Here is a 19749-nt window from a genome sequence, read left to right as displayed (position 1 = left end):
ACTTGTGGTGGGAAATGGGCTCTGCTGAGTGGCTTAAGCCGATTAGGGGCCACTGCTGTGATGGGCCAATTTCCAACTCCACAAAGAGAAAGTGGGGGGTGGTAATGATGCAGGGGAGCCACCACCAAAGGACCACGACCCTGTGCCCTCCACTCCCAACTCCTTAATGACACCAAGAGCAGCAGGCAGAGACTTTGGAAAAAGGCGTTTATTGGTGTGGTGGTCTCAACACTCCCCATGAATCGGAACACACGGCCCCCAGGGCCCCCCGCCCCCCTCCCAGCAGCCCTCCCCTCCCCACCCCATCCCCCGGACCCTGGGAATGGAAGACAATGTGGGATGGGGCCCACGCCCCCGTCTGAGGTACAGTCACTGCCCCTTGCTCCCCCGCCCCTCTCTGTCCTCTCCTCCACCAAGCTCTGGGTGGTGTGGTTTGGGGTGGGTGGGTGGGTGGCTACAGAGGGTCTCCAGGGAGTCGGAGCTGGTGACGTGGCGTCTTTTCTGGGCTCAGGATGTCTGCGAGGCCTCTCCCCCACTCTGTGGTGTGGTATACCAGGGTGGAGTGTCTGACAGTCAGAGCCGAGGCCACAGCCTCTCAGCATCCCTTCCTGACAACAGGGGCCCACCAGGGATCTACAGCTGGTCACCAGCTATAGACAGCTGGAGCCAGGGGGCTATTGCTGGTCGCAGTCGCTGGTGTGTGGGTGCGTGTGTCTGAGTGTGTGAGGACGGTCTGGTAAGCCTTTGGGAGGTACAGTCCTGGAGGCCAGGGAGTGAGAAGCCAGGAAGCCCACACCTGTGGGCCAGCTGCAGGGCCGGGGGCAGCTGGTTGGTACTGCAGGTGGCCAAGGGGAGTGGTGGCGGGGGTGGGGCAAAGCACTGAGGCGGACGGGCGACTACTGTCACCAGCCTGACAGTTGGATGGAAGCACCGAAAGGCCCAGGAGGGGGCCAGAAAGTCCAGGGTGGGGAGGGACAGGGCAAGTGGAAGGTCTCAGGCCACTGAGCCAGTGATGGGGCCTCTGGCTACAGGCAGCAGGTGGCGCAGCAGGGGAGGAACATGCCAAGACAGAGTCCTCACCTCTTCCTAAAGGCTGAACAACTGCTTGACAGGGAGCAGCAACACCCCGCCCAGCTCCAGACCTGCCTGTGTGACAGTGGGGGGGGGGGGGGGGGCACGCGCAGGAAAGCCTGGCCGTTCTCTCACAGTTTCACTGAGGAGCACCCGTCATACCTACCTCCAGCCAGAGGTGAGAGGCAGCAGGGGTGGGCAGAGGACACGGGGGTGGCAGCGGGGGAGGACGGCTGGTGCCCTCCCCCAGCCTCTCCCCCACACACACCTACACATACATGCGGGCTCACACTCACACACCCACCCACACACGAGCCCGTTGACAGCCTGAGCTAAGAGAGGGGTGTGGGGTGGCGGGGGTGGGTCACAACTGGAAACGTGAACGGGTGGCGAGAATGGCTGTAGAAAGATGCATAATTTTGCGTTATCCCTCACAGTGATGGGTTCTCTAAAGATCCTCCTCCTCCTCCTCCTCCTCTTCCTCTCTTCCTTCTCGGTGGCTGAGAGCTCTTCTGCCCCCTCGAGACCCACGGCGCTGGCTCCCCCTTTTCCTCTTCTCTTGGCCCGAGGCCCCCTGCAGGGGGAGGCGCTGGGCTGCACCTACAGCCTCCACCACAGCCAGCCCAGGGCAGAGAGCAGGGTCAGCGGCCCCGGGGGCCTCGGGGCTGAGTTCTCCAGGGATCCTGGGCCTAAGGGAAGAGGAAGGGTCATGGAAGGAGGCAGCAACAGGGAGGCCCCTGCGTGTCCCTCCAGGTGCTTTGTCGGAACCCGTCCCTGAGGGTCTCTTTTAAGCCACCTCTCAGGGGGCCTTTCTGAGACTTTTCTGTTTTTTGAGCCTTAGCATGCTCTCAGATCTTCTCCACTCCTTCCCACTGTTTAAGCCCTGTCCTTCTGTCTTATGGATTCTGTCTGTCCAGCATTTCCACCAATTGTCTCATCCTCAGCATGGGCAAAATTGTTTTCTGGACTTTTCTGCCTTGGGCTGGCCACCCTCCCCCTCCCCCTTTAATACTTGTGCATATCGATATTTCAGCACTGCGTCTCCATCCACCCAGCGGCTCAAGCGGAAGCCTCAGGAGCCTGTGACTCAGCTTCTCTCTTACCTCAGCATTGCACATCCAGTCTGGCAACTAGCCCATGGGTGCCACAGCCAAAGCAACTCTGGAGAGCGGCTTCGTGCTATCCATCCACCAGCTCCGGAGCTCTATAGCTGCCCCACCCTGGGCTCCCTGCCTCCATCTCACAGCCAAAGCGATCGTCTTTAGAATCCTCAACCAATGTCACTCCCTGCTTAACTGCCTCCAGTGCTCTTGCCTGCTGTACAATAAGCCCAAACTCCTTAGTAACCTGGCTGCGAGGCGAGATCTACTTTCCTCTTTTGCCACAGATTCCATGCAACTTCTCTGCCACGCCAAGCTGTCCTCACTGTACCTTTGCATATGCTGTTCCCCTGCCTGCAAAGCTTTTCCAGCCGATGTGCGCACGGCTGACTTCTTATCATTCTGGTCTCAGTTTTATGTTGCCCCTCAGGGAAGCTTGACTCTGATGACCTTGGGTAACACCTGCCACCTCTAATCCTATCCGTTTATTGCCAGCTTTTCTTGATATCCAAAATAATGTTTTGTTCATGTATTTGTTTGCTTATTTATCTACGTGTCCATTTAATAAATGCTTTTCAACTACTACTAGGCCATGAGCTCGGCGAGTACCCAAATCTTGTCTCTTTTCTGCACTGCTGTGTCCCCAGCACCTGGCCCTTCGTGGGCGCTCAATCAGTATTGATCGAGTGGATCGGTTTCTTTACTCAGTCGCGTTGCTCAAGTCTCAGGGTTCCCCTTTCCTAAATGTGGGGCCAGTCAGGGGGTGGGTCCCCGGGTCTCCGCCTCCCCTCCCCGCCTCCCCGCCTCCCCGCCGCCGCGCGCAGACGCACGCAAGAGTCGCATGGAGGCGCTGGACGCTCCGAGCCGGTTGGCTGCGCGGCACGTGTAGTTGCCGTAATGCCGGGCGCTCACGTTGGCGAAGAGAAGCATCGAGCGGGTGCGCTCCGTCTGCACCTTCAGGCCCTCGGCCGTGCCACTGCTCAGCCTGCCGGGGACGGGATCAGGGTTGGGACGGGCCCTCCTGGGGGCAGCGCCCAGTTCCCCGACTCGGCCTCCACTGTCCCCCGGGGTCCCGGCGTTCTGCCGCGACCCCCAGCATCGGGCTCTAGCTCTCTAGCGCCTCAGGGATCCCTTCTCCAAGCACGTCGCCCCTGAGGGACACTGGACTCTCCCCGTGTGCGCCACAATCGCCAATCCCTACGGGCTCTCAAATTCAGTCCCAGTGGTCCCCTTGCCCACCAGATCCTCAGCATCGACTCCCGACCCCAGACCTTCTCCTTCAATAGTCCGGGAGGCGAGGCTCCAGCATTCATCCTGGGACCCAAGTTAGTCTCCCTGGGCTCAGCAGACCCCATAACCTAGAAGCTGGACCCTCACTTCTTAGGAGACAGAACTCTGCCTCTCCACCCCCCGCACCCCGGCCCTGCCATCCAAGGGTCTGAGGACCTCCCCCTTCCTCCTCTCCACGGCCGGCCCTGGGGCTGTCCTCACAGTCTGTCATCCTTGTACCACTGGAAGTCCGCAGGCGGCACGGCCATGGCTTCGCAGCGCAGGAGGGCTGCCCGGCCCAGGGCGGTGCGCGCGCTGGTCACGTCCGTAATGGTCGGGGGATCTGGCGAGGGTGTAGGGTCAGCTAATTCTAGCAGCATGGGGACTCTGGGGTCCTGCTCCAGCAGCCTCCTCCCTCTGACCCGGGAGCCCCGCCCAGCTTCCTCCTCCAACTTACAGACCAATCCTCCCCAGGGACCTAAGGCCCACCCACTTTCGTGCCCAGTGCCTGGAGTAGGGGTGGGGGCTCACAGTTGACTGTGACCAGTACACGGCGGCTGTCGGGCGCCGAGTTAACCCCGTTGTGAGTCACGCACTCGTATTCCCCGGCCTGGCCCCTCTGGATGTCGGAAATCTCCAAGATTTCGCCCTCCGAAGTGAAGCCGTCTGTAGGGGAGGGAGCAGGAGGGGGCGGGGCCGGACACAAACACTTAACACGGGACAACACGGGCACAACACGGACACACATCAGCGGGGCGGGCACAGCAAGGCCTGGAGTGCCCGGGTCAGTAGGAGCCGGGAGGGGCCTGAGGGGTTAGGGAGAATGAGGATAGGGACTTGGGGACTGGAACCCAGAGGGGAGGGTCTTGGAATTTGAGGATTCAGAAGATCCAAAGGGATCTGGGATCTAATGACTCAGATCATGGTGTTCAGAGGATCCAGTGGGGTGGAAGATTCCAGGATCTTGGCTCTTGGGACTCAGAAGGATCCAGGAAATACAGGGGGAGGAATCCAGAATTCTGAGATCTAGTTCTTGGGGTCCAGGGAATTGAGATCTGATGATTGGAATCAGTTATCCAGATATCTGGATCTCATGATAGATCTGCCATCCCAGAAGACCCTCTAGGAGTTAGGGAATCCAGGGATTCAGGATCTCAAGATCAGGATTGTGGGGTTCAGAAGACACAGTGGGGCAGGATCCAGGGATCTGAAGCTTAGTAACTGGGTTCTGGGATCTCAGGGGATCCAGGGATTAGGACCTAGCAATTTGCACCATGGGTCTCCACAGCCCCAGTGAGTGAGGATCCCGGGATCTGAATCTGGTGGTGGAGATCCAGGTAAAGGGCTGGTGGGTGATGTGTGGGCCCAAGGCTGTCATGTTCGGAGGGAGGCCGAGTGGTTCTCAGGGCTCGTTGAAATAGACTGTGGGGTGAGGATGGAGGGACTCCTGGTCTCCTCTTGGTGTGGGAAGGGGCCTGAGAATGTGCATTTCTGGCAAGTTCCCAGAGGATGCTGATGCTGGGGTCTGGGTACCACATTTTGAAACCACTAGCTAGAGCACTGAGCCGAAGAGAGGTGGCAGTGTGACTGGGAGGTGGGAGTGGCCAGGACCCAGGCTGCAGCCTGGCTTAGGGCATCTGGAGGTGGGAAGCTGAATCCAGGAGAATCAGTGAGCAGGTGGGGAGAAGCCAGGGCCACGGCTCGGTGGGGGTCTTTGAAGGTACTGGGCCAGACTGGGCAGCAAGTGGGAAGCCAGTACTGGGGTCTGGTGAGGAAATAACTGGAGATCAGGCTGGGAGGGGACATCAAGACATCAGAAGGGCTGGGGGGTGGTCAGAATGAGGGAGAAGGGGGGGTCTGGGAGTTCAGCTAGGAATATGAGGAATGAGGGGCCCAGACTGCAGAACTGGGGAAGGGGTTTGGGTCAGGGGTGGGGTCCTCACCTCGGAGCTGCCTCCAGGTGACTGTGGGCTCTGGTCGCCCCACAGCCAGGCAGAGCAGGTTGACGTTGCCCCCCTCATTGACTGTCACGGGGGAAGAGATGTTCACAATGCGGGCAGGGACTGTGGGCAGCAGGAGAGGCCAGTGTGAGGCGTGTTGCACTCCTGGGGGTCCAGCCCAGCCTCCTCCCTCAGACCCAGGGGTGCAGGCCCAGCCTCCTCCCTCAGACCCAGGGGCCCAGGCCCAGCCTCCTCCCTCAGACCCAGGGGCCCAGGCCCAGCCTCCTCCCTCAGACCCAGGGGCCCAGGCCCAGCCTCCTCCCTCAGACCCAGGTGTCCAGGCCCAGCCTCCTCCCTCAGACCCAGGGGTCCAGGCCCAGCCTCCTCCCTCAGACCCAGGGGTCCAGGCCCAGCCCTCCTCCCTCAGACCCAGGGGTCCAGGCCCAGCCTCCTCCCTCAGACCCAGGGGTCCAGGCCCAGCCCTCCTCCCTCAGACCCAGGGGTCCAGCCCAGCCTCCTCCCTCAGGCCCTCTGACGCCTCCTTCTGTCTCCCCACTTGCCTCCTTGCCTCTTCTCAGCAGTCTCTGCCTGGCCCCATGTCTGATTACTGGCTTTCTCTGTCTGACTTTTTTGCTATCATCCTAACTTTATCTTCTGGTCTGATTTCCTCCCTCCCTGACTCTACTGGTTCCACTTTTGTTTGTTTGTCATTATAATTATAATTTTTTTGAGTATGTTGGATTGAACCCAGGGGTACTCTCCCTCTGGACCACATCCCCAGCCTTTTTTATATTTTATTTTGAGACAAGGTCTGACTAAGTTGCTGGGCTGGCTGGGACTCACAATTCTCCTGCCTCAGCAACTCAGGTTGCTGGGATCCTAGGCATGTGCCACCTTGCCTGGCTACTTCTATTTTTTATTATTTTAAAATTAACTTATTTAATAAATACACACATGGTGCTTCCTGTGTGGTAGACTGTGTGCTAACTGCTTCACCAAAATCCCGTCACTGGACCCCCACTCTGCTCTGGGTGGGCGTCACCCTGTCGCACCAGTTCTAATACCCGTGGGTCTTACTTCCCCTCCTCCCTTTGCTCACTCTCTCATCAGGACTGGCTTTGTGACGCAGGGAAGCAGTTTAATTGGCAGACGGTTTTTTCTTTTCTTGTAAAGAGTAAAACACAGGTGGCCCTTCTGACTGGGGTGGCCCTACACTGCATGAGTGCCAGTTCTGGGGCCAGGAGGCGGAGCCCGAGGCCTCCTCTTACAGGTGGGTCCCTTGCAGGAGGGTGTTGGCACTGAGGTTGGAACCTGGACAGTCTGGCTCCTGAGCTGGGTCTTGTCAGGACTCCCTGTCTCTGGGGTCTTGTCCCTCCATGTGCTCGCTGCCTTCCAGACCACTTCTGCTGGCCAGTGAAGCAGCCTCCTGGGCTTGTGCCTCCCACCCTGCGGTGGGCCCTTGCAGCCCGAGGCCTGGTACTGTGAATTCTGTGTAGTGGCCACAAGGAACTTGCTGCTACACACCTGGCTCATTCTGCCCCTGGCCCCTGGGTATGAGCTCTGTGCCCAGCCAAAGCTTTCAGCTCAGCCATCCTGGGAGTCCTCCCTGTGCCCCTCCCAGGGAAATCAGCTCCCCGGGGATAGGGACAGTCCACCATTGCGCACCCGCAGGTTGGAACAGCCCGCACGGGGTGCGCCCTCTGTAGATGGGCTCCACAGATGCCTCTGAGCTCTCCTGCTCCAGAAACCGTCTCAGGGAACTGTGGGCATGACTTCCCCTTCTGCCTGGCTGAAACCCGTGAGGGCAGGGTGGTGTCTGTCTTCCACTTGGATGTGTCCCCACCCCCACCACAATGCAGCCTGTCACTGTGTCCCCTCGCCCCATGCTCCTCACCCCACCTGCTCCCTGGGGCCCTGGCCAGGCTCACCATGGACAATGAGGTAGACCTGAGTGGTGTACGGCTGGTGGCGGGTCTGGAAGGAGCAGGTGTAGAGGCCCTCGTCCCCGAGCCCCACCTGGGTGATGAGGATGGAGAACTCTTCCGGCGTGTGGATGAGCAGCCGCACCCGAGGGTCACTGGTCCAGCGGTCATTGCCAGCGTACAGGATGTTGGAGCGGTTCAGCCAGGCCACGCGGGTCACGTGCTCGTCGATGAAGCAGCTGCAGGGGTGAGGGTGGGGAAGGGGTTTCTCTGCTGACCCTGCTGTGCATGCTGGCAGGTGGCAGCTGGGCCTCAGAGAGCTGATGTGCTGATGTCAAGTGTCAGAGACCCAGAGGGGCACAGGCTCCCTGGGAAGAGGGGTAAAGAGACCTAGAGAGAGACCGAGTCCAGGAGAGGGGGAGACAGAGACCGGGAGAGAGAGAGAGAGAGAGAGGACAGACTGGGGGCAGACAGGCAGAGACCCAGAGAGAGGGAAGAGACCCAGGGAAGGGAATAGAGACCCAGAAGGATGGAGACAGAGACCCAGAAAAAGAGGGACAGAAACCTAGAGAGAGGGGCAGAGACCCAGGGAGAGGGACAGAGACTCAGGGAGAGGGACAGAGATCCAGGGAGAGGGACAGAGATCCAGAAAAAGAGGGACAGAGACACAGAGAGGAACAGAGATCCAGGGAGAGGGACAGAGACCCAGAGAGAGGGGCAGAGACCCAGGGAGAGGGACAGAGACCCAGAGAGGAACAGAGATCCAGGGAGAGGGACAGAGGGGCAGAGACCCAGGGAGAGGGGCAGAGACCCAGGGAGAGGGACAGAGATCCAGGAAAAGAGGGACAAAGACCCAGAGAGAGGGGCAGAGATCCAGGGAGAGGGACAGAGATCCAGAAAAAGAGGGACAGAGACCCAGAGAGAGGGGCAGAGACCCAGGGAGAGGGACAGAGATCCAGAAAAAGAGGGACAGAGACCCAGAGAGAGGGGCAGAGACCCAGAAAAAGAGGGACAGAGACCCAGAGAGAGGGGCAGAGACCCAGGGAGAGGGACAGAGATCCAGAAAAAGAGGGACAGAGACCCAGAGAGAGGGGCAGAGACCCAGAAAAAGAGGGACAGAGACCCAGAGAGAGGGGCAGAGACCCAGGGAGAGGGACAGAGATCCAGAAAAAGAGGGTCAGAGACCCAGAGAGAGGAACAGAGATCCAGGGAGAGGGACAGAGACCCAGAGAGGAACAGAGATCCAGGGAGAGGGACAGAGACCCAGAGAGGAACAGAGATCCAGGGAGAGGGACAGAGACCCAGAGAGGAACAGAGATCCAGGGAGAGGGACAGAGGGGCAGAGACCCAGGGAGAGGGGCAGAGACCCAGGGAGAGGGGCAGAGACCCAGGGAGAGGGACAGAGATCCAGAAAAAGAGGGACAGAGACCCAGAGAGAGGGGCAGAGATCCAGGGAGAGGGACAGAGACCCAGAGAGAGGGGCAGAGACCCAGGGAGAGGAACAGAGACCCAGGGAGAGGGACAGAGATCCAGAAAAAGAGGGACAGAGACCCAGAGAGAGGAACAGAGATCCAGGGAGAGGGACAGAGATCCAGAAAAAGAGGGACAGAGATCCAGAGAGAGGGGCAGAGACCCAGGGAGAGGGACAGAGATCCAGAAAAAGAGGGACAGAGACCCAGAGAGAGGGGCAGAGACCCAGGGAGAGGGACAGAGACCCAGAAAAAGAGGGACAGAGACCCAGAGAGAGGAACAGAGATCCAGGGAGAGGGACAGAGACCCAGAGAGGAACAGAGATCCAGGGAGAGGGACAGAGGGGCAGAGACCCAGGGAGAGGGGCAGAGACCCAGGGAGAGGGACAGAGATCCAGAGAGAGGAACAGAGATCCAGGGAGAAGGGCAGAGACCCAGGGAGAGGGGCAGAAACCCAGAAAAAGAGGGTCAGAGACCCAGAGAGAGGAACAGAGATCCAGGGAGAGGGACAGAGACCCAGAGAGGAACAGAGATCCAGGGAGAGGGACAGAGACCCAGAGAGGAACAGAGATCCAGGGAGAGGCACAGAGACCCAGAGAGGAACAGAGATCCAGGGAGAGGGACAGAGGGGCAGAGACCCAGGGAGAGGGGCAGAGACCCAGGGAGAGGGGCAGAGACCCAGGGAGAGGGACAGAGATCCAGGGAGAGGGACAGAGACCCAGAGAGGAACAGAGATCCAGGGAGAGGGACAGAGACCCAGAGAGAGGGGCAGAGACCCAGGGAGAGGGACAGAGACCCAGAGAGGAACAGAGACCCAGGGAGAGGGACAGAGGCCCAGAGAGGAACAGAGATCCAGGGAGAGGGACAGAGGGGCAGAGACCCAGGGAGAGGGACAGAGATCCAGAGAGAGGAACAGAGACCCAGGGAGAGGGACAGAGACCCAGAGAGGAACAGAGATCCAGGGAGAGGGACAGAGGGACAGAGATCCAGGGAAGGGAACAGAGACCCAGAAGGACAGGGACAGAGACCCAGGGAGAGGGGCAGAGATCCAGGGAAGGGAACAGAGACCCAGAAGGACAGGGACAGAGACCCAGGGAGAGGGACAGAGATACAGGGAGAGGAAAGAGGGGCAGAGACCCAGAGAGAGGGGCAGGGATCCAGGGAGAGGGACAGAGATCCAGGGAGAGGGACAGAGACCCAGGGAGAGGGACAGAGATTCAGGAAGAGGGACAGAGGGACAGAGACCCAGGGAGAGGGGCAGAGACCCAGGGAGAGGGACAGAGATCCAGAAAAAGAGGGACAGAGACCCAGAGAGAGGGGCAGGGATCCAGGGAGAGGGACAGAGATCCAGGGAGAGGGACAGAGACCCAGGGAGAGGGACAGAGATTCAGGAAGAGGGACAGAGGGACAGAGACCCAGGGAGAGGGGCAGAGACCCAGAAAAAGAGGGGTAGAGACCCAGAGAAAGGGACAGAGATCCAGGAAGAGGGACAGAGGGACAGAGACCCAGGGAGAGGGGCAGAGACCCAGGGAGAGGGACAGAGATTCAGGAAGAGGGACAGAGATCCAGGGAGAGGGACAGAGACCCAGGGAGAGGGGCAGAGACCCAGAAAAAGAGGGGTAGAGACCCAGAGAAAGGGACAGAGATCCAGGAAAAGGGACAGAGGGACAGAGACCCAGGGAGAGGGGCAGAGACCCAGGGAGAGGGACAGAGATCCAGGGAGAGGAGCAGGGACCCAGAGAGAGGGACAGAGATCCAGGGAGAGGGACAGAGACCCAGAGAGGAACAGAGATCCAGAGAGAGGAACAGAGATCCAGAGAGAGGAACAGAGATCCAGAGAGAGGGACAGAGACCCAGAGAGAGGGGCAGGGATCCAGGGAGAGGGACAGAGATCCAGAGAGAGGGACAGAGACTCAGAGAGGAACAGAGATCCAGAGAGAGGGACAGAGACCCAGAAAAAGAGGGGCAGAGACTCAGAGAGAGGAACAGAGATCCAGGGAGAGAGACAGAGACCCAGAGAGAGGGATAGAGATCCAGGGAGAGGGACAGAGACCCAGAGAGAGGGACAGAGATCCAGAGAAGGAAACAGAGACCCAGAAAGATGGGGCCAGAGATCCAGAAAAAGAGGGACAGAGACCTAGAGAGAGGGGACAGGGACCCACGTGAAGCGAGGAGAGACCTGGTGAGGCAGTGACCCGCTCTTATTTAGGTCGGCCACAATGCAGTCTCTACGCCCGGGGCGCATGACCTGGACGTGGTAAGCTCAGGCGCCACACTCCTCTGACAGACAGGGACCCAGGCCCTGGAGTGGAAGTGGGCTCAGAGTCCACGTTCCTTACGGCCTGATGGGGATGGCGTGGCCCAGGCTCTCCCTGCCAGGATCGCCCCACCTGGTGCACCGCCCTAGGTGAGGGACGAAGGACCCCGATTCCTGACTCCCACGCGGGGGTACCTGAGGGTGGCGTTGTCGCCTTCGCACACGGTGTAGTTGTCCGCAGGGGAGCTGAACTCCAGGCTCTGGGACAGCAGCCCTGTGGAAGAGGGGGCCGCTTAGCCCTGGCAGTGGGGGAGGTGGGCGTGGCACGTGGGTGCACACCCTGGGGACAGAGAGCATCTACCCGCCTCCACTTGCACTCCCAGATGACCTAAACCCGGCAGACGCACAGACACACCCACACGCACCTTCTCCTGGGCCTGACTGACAGACAGATGGGGACACGCAAGCACACACCTCCAGACAGAGGCAACACCCAACATGGCACACACACAGATACACGGATGCATGGGCACACACGCACATGCATGCAGAGATGTGTGCACACAATAAACACGTTACAGATGTGCGTATGCGGACACACACCCGCACAGTTTCACGAGCACATAGAAAATACATTCACAGTGCACAGGGACATCCACGCGCACAGATTCATGATTACACAGACACATGTGCATGTGCACAGATGGGACAGCGTATACATTTACACATGCAGAGGCACTGCATCACAGATACAGGCACGTGGACCCAGCACTTGTGTAGACACACATGCAGAGATGCATGCATGCTTGCACACACACACACACACATGTGCACACATTCACACAGATTCACAGGCTGGTGAATGCACAGGATATTAAACACACAAACATACACACATAAGGAATACGTGTGCACGAATATACACACGTGCACAGATCCACGTGCACACAGACCCACACACATACTGACACACATGAGTTCAGAAGTACGAGGCAGGCATACGGAGCCAGCATGCACCACTCAACACGGACGTTTCCGCACACAGACATGCAGACACACACCTGTAGGCTTGGTGCATGGCCACACACGAACCTTCGCACACACACACCTGCGGCTGTGCTCACAGGCACACGCCCATGCCCGCCTGCACACTCCAGCGCGGCCCACAGGCCCCATCAGACCCCCCATTCATCTCTCTGTGGACCGTGGCCAGTCAGCTGGACCCGGGCCAGGGAGTGGGGGCTGGGCGGGCGGAGGCGGTGGAGACAGCATGGGGCAGAGAGGGAGGGAGGCCGCTGGATGACCTTGGGCGCCAGAGCAGAGGGCCCTGTGCGGCTGCCCTGCCCCCAGTCTGGGAAGAGGAGCTAATTAATCTAATGAATTAATTGCCTGAGCTGCCCCGATGACTCCCAGGGGCCCTCTCCATCAGCAGCCCCTCAGGACGGGGCCGGACAGAGCCAAGTGCAGCTGGCGGGCCCTGGGCTTGGGCCTGGGCCCTGCAGCCCCTCAGCCCCGGCTCACCAGGCCAGGCATGCTTTAAGAACCCAGGCTGGAGGGAGGGCCTGGTCCTCACCGTGCTCAGCCCTGCTCACGACAGGAGGGACACACACAGAGTCACCAGGGCCTGGGAAGGACGCAGAGCCACAGCAGGCCAGGAGATGGTCCCAGCTCTTCAGTCACACACAAGGCTATGGCCCTGCTCACAGGAACCAGCACAGAGTCACACTGACACCCACGGCCCCAGACGCACGCCAGCAGGTCAGCTGGAAAAGGCAGCTCTTTCCCAGGAGCAGTCAGACTGGGCACTCAGTCACCGAGGGACAGTTCCAGTCAAGCAGCACCTGCAGACTAAGTCACCCCTGCCAATGCCACTGGTTCCACAGAGTTCCTCCCGTACCAACGGAGCTGCCAAGTCCACATTCGGTTACAGACTACCCAGGGGTGTGACCCACGCACACCGGCCTGGCCCGTCACACTGGCATCACTGGCCCAAGGTGACGCTCCTCCAGCCCCACTCTGAAAGGCCCGGGGTCAGACTTCCACAAAGCTAACCCTGGGCAGGCACACAACTGCACTGTCTCTTCCCCTCAGTCACAAAAGGCCGCCCCGGGCTGAGGATCAGGTGCACAAAGTCATGCTGTCACCTAAGATCAGATCACGCAAGGCCACACACAGCCACACCGGGAGTCGCACACAAAGAGATACACCTGGACCAAAAGGCGATCATGGATCTCACCATCAGTTTTCTGAAACAGTCACCGGTGGGCACCAAGATCCTTGGCCAAGACAGACAGACAGACGGACCTTGCCCCCCAGGACCTGCATCCTCGACCAGGGTTCCCCAGCCTCAGTCCTGCTGACGGTCAGGCCGGACTGTCCTGTGCACTGCAGGGTGTTTGGACCTCCCGCTCTGGACCCATAGTGCTCCCCACCCCACAAGCAACTCCCTAGGGGGAGATCACACCGCAGTGTCCCACCCAGACGTGCCCCAAAGACCGGAAGGCCTGAAGCTAAAAGGGGAGCTGTCCAAGGTGCCGCTCCAGGTTCAGTGGATACAGGGAGAGCCACCCAGATGGGCCAAACCCACAAACCAGGGCCCTGGATGGGGAATGGGGCCCTGCAGAGACGAGCAGAACATACGGACAGACGGACACACATACTCCCACCACGGGTGTATGTCCACGCCCAGGGCTGACTGCACCCCTCCCGGGGCCCCCACTCAGGACCCCTCAGTCTGTGTCTATGTGGAACCCTGGTGTCACTCTCTGGCCTTGTGTCCCCTGGCTCCTGTGGTCCAATTCTGTACAGTCCTCTTCTCCACGTTCACTGTCCCATTGAAACCTTCTTCTCCAGGGTTCCCAGTGCCAAGGGGCCTCCCAGATTTGCCAGGGGAGCTCCTATCCTGCTCCCAGATCACATGTGCCTTGGAAGGAAGTTGTCTGTCTCGGAGCCTGGCCCGTGGGCAGTCCCAGGAAATGAGTGATAAGCAAATCCAGCCCTCAAGCAGGCCTTTGGTCCTAGTCCTTGTCTATGAATACAGATATCCCAGGTCTTTGCATCTGTCTCACAAAACCCCCAAACTCTGGGATCAGGAGACCACCTCTGTGCTGTGTGGCCTAGGACAAGTCCCTTCCCCTCTCTGGGCTGTACTCAATGGGGGTAGGGGTCAGCCACTCATTTGTTCAGGGCTGAGCTTCTTCAGAGTCCACAGCTCACTCTGTCCATGGGTCTGGTTCCTCCCCTGTCAGGGCCCTGATCACCCTGGGTTGTGTCCTGTCTGTTGTCCTCACCAGATGGGCGCTCCTCTGGGTTCCAGCATGGCCCGGCTCGCCTGGTCCTCAGGAGGCCTCAGGAGACGCTTACTATCTCACAGGCCAGCGTCTCGTTCCCACAGTGCAGGGTACCTCCACTAGAGCTCGGAGCACACTGTGCTGTCAGACTTCCCCAGCAGACTAGCAGTTCCTTGAGGGTAGAGCCTGGCTCTGACTCAGGTCGGTGTCCCTAGCATCTCCCAGCAAGGGACCTGGCCCACTGGAGGCCCTGGTGAATGAATGACTATAAATGGATTCTGTGACACCTTCAACCCTTGAACTCCTATTCATGCCTCAAGACACCAACATAAATGCCCCTTCCTTCAGGAGAATCTTTCTGACTGCTCAAGGCAAAGTCCGTGCCCCCTCTTCTGGGCACCCTGTGACTCGGCTGAGATGGTGTTCATGGTCCCTCCCTCTCCTGACCAGCAGTTCCCTGAAGACCTGACTCTTGACTGTGTCCCCCAGGGCTGGGGCTGGGTAAGAACTGGGAAGGATTTGTGAGAGAGAATGGAAGGTCCTCAGAGGCTGGAGAGCAGACCCCATGGGGCCTGAACTGGGAAACCAAACGTCTGCCCCACCGTTTTGGCCTGGTGACCCCCTGGTCAACCTGAGCCTCCTCAGTTTACCCAAATGAAAAAATGAAAAAAATAAGAGTTCTCCACAAGGGTCTGGGTGAGGGATTCCCTGTGACCGGGCGTGGCACGCAGAGGGCCACAGACGCCAGCCTCTTCCGCAGCAGCACGCCTTTTTTATCCATGGCTGCTGGGACTGCACCCAGGGGCGCTCTACCACTGAGCTGTATCCCCAGTTCTTTTTTATTTTTTATTTTGAGACAGGGTGTCGCCGATTGCTGAGGCTGGCCTTGAACTGGTGATCCTCCTGCCTCAGCCTCCCGATTTGCTGGAATTACGGGCGTGGGCCACTCTGCCTGGCCAGCACCTTCCTTCTGAAGAAACGTTTATGGCTGTTCCTGGGCTGGCGCTGGTCTTTCTAGATGGGCCGGCAGGGCCGCGTCTGGGCTGCTGATGGCCCTGTGTCATCAGGTCCCACCACTGCCAGCGCCTGCTCCCACGACCCAGCATAGCTCCCCAGGGGGGCCAAGATAACAGAGCGGGGTGCTGGAGGACCCCATTCAAATCCAGGCTTGCCAGTCTCTTCACTTCTCTGAGACTCAGTTTCCCCACCTGTAAGTGGGAACAGTAATTGGGCCTCCCTCTCGGGGATGCGGGTGGATTAAAAGAGGAAATTCAAGGGGAGGGTGTAGGGCGGCTGGGGCTGGCCCAGGGCTGGCAACCAGCTGTCCTGTCCGGGAGCTGGCTGTTAGGAAGACCAAACTGCAGGCACCAGGAGGCCTGGGGGACAGTGGGATCACACAGGATTCCTGCCCTGAGGGACTTACAGTCCACACAGTCCAGGCTGGCAGGCTTCACACCTGTGTGATAAATCCAGGAATGAAGGTCACAGACAGGCGAGTTCCCTTAAGAAAGGGACTTCTAAGAGCCGAGTGACCCTGAGTTGGAGGTAAGACTCAGGCAAAGCTGGACCCCTCCAGTGGCTCTGGTAGGAATGCTCTGATCCCACAGTCCTAGAAGCCACCGGCTGGGGGAACCTGGGGCCCAGGCAGTGTGTGTGAGCTTGTGTGAGTCCTGGGGACAAGGAGACCCAGGATCTGGCTGCGGAGGGCCGTGAGAAGGGGCTGGGCCTGGTGCAGCTGGCACCAGGAGCCCCCAGACGCCCCCGTCTGCTCACCCGGGAAGCCTGCAGGCCTCTGCACTGGGGAGGCCCAGGAGTCCAGATGATGGGCACAGCGACCTGGAACTGAAAGCTGCAGGTTGGCTGCCACCTCACCATGGGTCCTCACCACAGGGCCTTTGCCTCTGCCGTCCCCAGGACCTGTTCAAGGCTGACTTCTCCTCTTCTGAAATCAGGCCACTCTCACCTGCCGAGTCTCGGCTTCCTCCGCCACCCAACTCCTGCCCCAAGTCACCCCTGCCTTTTCTGTGCCACTTCCACTCTCTGAAATGGCCTATTTGCTTGTCTGGGAGGTTTTGCTGCTGTTTTCTGACCCTGGCCTGCTCACAGCCATGTGTACCTCTGAGTGCCGGGGACAGCGACGTCAGGCTCCATGAGCACTTCCACAACGAACTGCGGAAGCAGAGCCCACAATTCAGTCCAGCTGGGAGCTCAGAAGTCCCATGGACAGCTGGTCAGGGGCAGCGCCAGGACTCGACCTTCCTGTCCTCTCCTTGGTTATTGTCACCCCACCAGCTGCCCGTGGGGTAAAACAACCCCAACCACACTACAGCTGCCTTTTGATTTTGTTGAATCGTTTCAGGATACGGTGCAGCTACTTTTGTGAATGAAAATGTTCACCTGAGGATGTGCATGTGTGTGTGTGTGTGTGTGTGTGTGTGTGTGGGCATAAAAGATTTAGAAAAAAATTAAAAATAGATTAATATTTATGGATGCCTTGGAGTTTTTGTTAAGTGGAAATAAGCCAGTTGAAGAGAAATGGGCTTATTTTGTTTCTATTTTGGGGGGAAAAACAAAACAAAACAAAACATCACCCAACCAATCAGTCTTCTTACACTGACCTGCGTGTTGAGTCTGAGCTTGTGTCAGGGAGAGAAGCCGCTGCTCGCCCAGGATCCAGGAGGGCGGGTGTGAGCAGGCCAGGCTGGGGCACCGTGGGGTTTGCTCTTATATCTGTTGCAAAGTGCACTGTTCTACTCACGTGCCGCTTGGAACTTGGAAAATATGATAAAAGAGGAGAAGGCACTATTGTGCATATCTTACCACTGCCCACCGGTGGGTGGGCTGGGTGCCTGTCCAGCACCTAACTGTCATGGCTCACCCCACCCCATCATCTCTTGTCTTCCGATCTCAGATGGGGAACCTAAGACCACACATGGGACAGGAACTGGCCAAGGTCACAGGCTACCCCTGGCTCTGCTAGTGCTCCCCGCCAGGATGTGTGCAGGGCAATGATTTCTGGGGTGTTGAAGACAGAAAGTGGAAGATAGGAAGTCACCTGGAGAGTAAAGGAGGAAGGGGAGGAAGGGAGGAGAAGGGAGTCGGGGAGGAAGAGGCAGCAAGAAGGGAAAAATGAACCAGAGGTAAAGGAGGACTGAGGGATGAGCGAGGGAGCCAGGAAGAGGAGGGACTCGAGTGTGGGGTGACCATGGGGAACAGTTTGAGAGTCAGAGAGACAGATGTGACAGCCAAGACCAGCAGAAATGAGACAAAGACCCAGAGACAGAAACGGATGGAATGTCACCACCAAATAACAGACAGGACAGGTGTCTCTGGAAATGGCCAAGACACAGAGACCCAAAGAGACGGGTGACAGGGACAGAGAGGAACACAGCGGTGGTCAGCAAGTCAGACAACTGTCAGCCTTCTGTACGCCAGGGACCGGTGCTGACCTGATCCCGTGTGGGGACGAGGTGTCCTGTCTGGATGAGGCTGTGTCTGGGTGTCTGCAGGAGCCGCTTGGGGCTGGGTGCTGTGGCAGTGTTTGTGCGGCTGTGCGCGTCTGGCAGGCAGGCTGAGAGAGGCTGCCTCTCTGATGCTGCTGAGGTCACTGTGTTGGGGTTTCTTGTCCATGACTCTAACCCTCGTTGGGTCAAGGCCTGGGGGAATCCTCCAGAAGCACTGGACCAGCACAGTTCCCTGCCTCCCAAGCACCGCCTAGCAGCCTCCCACTCTTCCCTTCCCCTTGGGGACATCTCCTTAGCTATCCCCTCCCAGCCAGGCCCGCTGGGGAGACACAGGGTCCAGTCACACACCCTCCACCAGGACTCCCTCAAGCTCAGCTGGAGACCCTCCCTCAGGCCCTGTCTCTGCTGGCAGGGTTGAGCTTAACCCTGTGACCCGCATTAACGCTTCCCCCTCTCCTCTACCAGTGGGTCCCTGTCCTTCATCTGTCCATCTGGCATGCTCTGTCCAGTCCCCCAAATTCAGACATTCATCAGAGCTTTGGAATCAGTCCCCTGCGCAGCACCCCAACTACCTGGATCCCAGTACCATTCCCCCACATAACTGCAACACCCCAAACGCGGACACTTTCTCTCAACCCAGAAGACCCAACTGGGATATTTCAGCTCCTTCCTCCCTTTTCCCGGCCCTGGGATTTAGGTCTGTGGACACTGTGTCCCCTCCTATACTGACCCTGGGAAGATATCCATCCCCCCATTTCTGCCCAGAGACGCATGCCCCAGCCCCCAGGCAAGAGCTCCCTCAGGGACCCTCTCCAGCCAGAGACAAGACCCTTGACCCGCATCATTCCCCACGTAGCACCCCAACTCAGTTCGCCGACAAAGCTCGGGGACCCCTGCTCCAGTGTCAAGCCCCCTCCCTAATCCTGAGGCGCACGCTCGGGGCCCCCAGGCCCGGACAAGGTGTCCGCGACCCCGGTGCTGGCTGGCGAGGAGAAGCGGACCTCGGCCCCTGGGCCCAGGATCCAGCCCCGGGACACGATCCCCCAGCCCGGGGCGCGGATCGGGACTTGCGAGGACCCCCTTCCCGGCCAGGGAACGCAACCCCCGCGGCGGGCCCAGACCTCGGCGTCCAGTGCTCCCCTCCCGGCCCGGGGACGCAGACCCGCACCCCTGTCCCATCCCCCGCCCCGGACCCTGGCGTCCCGGCCGAGCCCCCCGCCCCCGGCGCTGCGGTACCTCGGCTGATGACGGCCAGGCCGGCCAGGGCGGCGGCGGCGAGGAGCCGGAGCCGGGCCCCGGGCGCAGGGGGGGGCATCGCGGCAGCGGCGGCGCGGAGGGGGAGGGGAGGGGGGGGCCGGTCCGGGGCGCGCGAGGCCTGGGGGAGAGGGGGAGGGGGAGGGGGACCCCGCCTGCGGCTGCACCGGCCCGGGGGGCGGCGGGGGCGGGGGGAGGGGGCTGGGGGGGCGCGACGAGGCGGCCGGAGCTGCAGCAGACCCGGGGAGGGGGGCGGCGCTGACGGGCAGGGAGACCGGCCAATCAGGGAAGGCGGGGGGCCGCGGAGGCGGGGCCGAGGGGGGGTTGCTTGTTGGAGGGAGAGGCCTTTGTTACTGCGGCCCGGCCCCCACCCCGCCCGCCCTGGGCGCCCCGTCCTCGCTCCAACGCCCGGGTCTGAGACACTTCCTAAACCCGGCTCCCTCCTTCAGGTTCCAGTCTCCTCCTCTCTCAGACCCAGGGGTCCAGCCCAGCCTCCTCCCTCAGAACCAGGGGTCCAGCCCAGCCTTCTCCCTCAGACCCAGGGGTCCAGCCCAGCCTCCTCCCTCAGACCCAGGGGTCCAGCCCAGCCTCCTCCCTCAGACCCAGGGGTCCAGACACCAGCCCTCCTCCCTCAGATCCAGGGGTCCAGCCCAGCCTCCTCCCTCAGACCCAGGGGTCCAGCCCAGCCTCCTCCCTCAGTCCCAGGGGTCCAG

General features: G+C 59.8%; 1 protein-coding gene across 1 annotated transcript; it reads right to left on the bottom strand.

The window, feature by feature from the left end:
* Window positions 1-289: 289 nt before the first annotated feature.
* Iglon5 (IgLON family member 5) lies at window positions 290-19205 on the bottom strand. The gene is made up of 8 exons (XM_047529450.1): window positions 19019-19205; window positions 11224-11302; window positions 7309-7541; window positions 5384-5503; window positions 3972-4106; window positions 3663-3783; window positions 3002-3156; window positions 290-1760 (listed from the first exon to the last, which is right to left on the bottom strand). The coding sequence occupies exons 1-8, from the start codon at window positions 19095-19097 to the stop codon at window positions 1672-1674; spliced, it is 1011 nt and encodes a 336-aa protein (XP_047385406.1). The 5' UTR covers window positions 19098-19205; the 3' UTR covers window positions 290-1671.
* Window positions 19206-19749: the final 544 nt, after the last annotated feature.

Source organism: Sciurus carolinensis, chromosome 16 (genome assembly GCF_902686445.1).
Source record: "Sciurus carolinensis chromosome 16, mSciCar1.2, whole genome shotgun sequence".
Lineage (NCBI taxonomy): Eukaryota > Metazoa > Chordata > Mammalia > Rodentia > Sciuridae > Sciurus > Sciurus carolinensis.
The sequence above is the reverse complement of the archived record's forward strand: the minus strand, read 5'-3'. Positions and strand labels throughout refer to the sequence as shown.

Excerpts from the sequence above, each read along its gene's own strand:
- Iglon5 (XM_047529450.1), bottom strand. The coding sequence starts at position 19,097 with ATGCCCCCCCCTGCGCCCGGGGCCCGGCTCCGGCTCCTCGCCGCCGCC. Across the intron at positions 7,542-11,223 it reads GGCGACAACGCCACCCTCAG|CTGCTTCATCGACGAGCACG; the intron begins GTACCCCCGCGT and ends TCACCCCTGCAG. Across the intron at positions 3,157-3,662 it reads TGGTACAAGGATGACAGACT|GCTGAGCAGTGGCACGGCCG; the intron begins GTGAGGACAGCC and ends CGTCCCCGGCAG.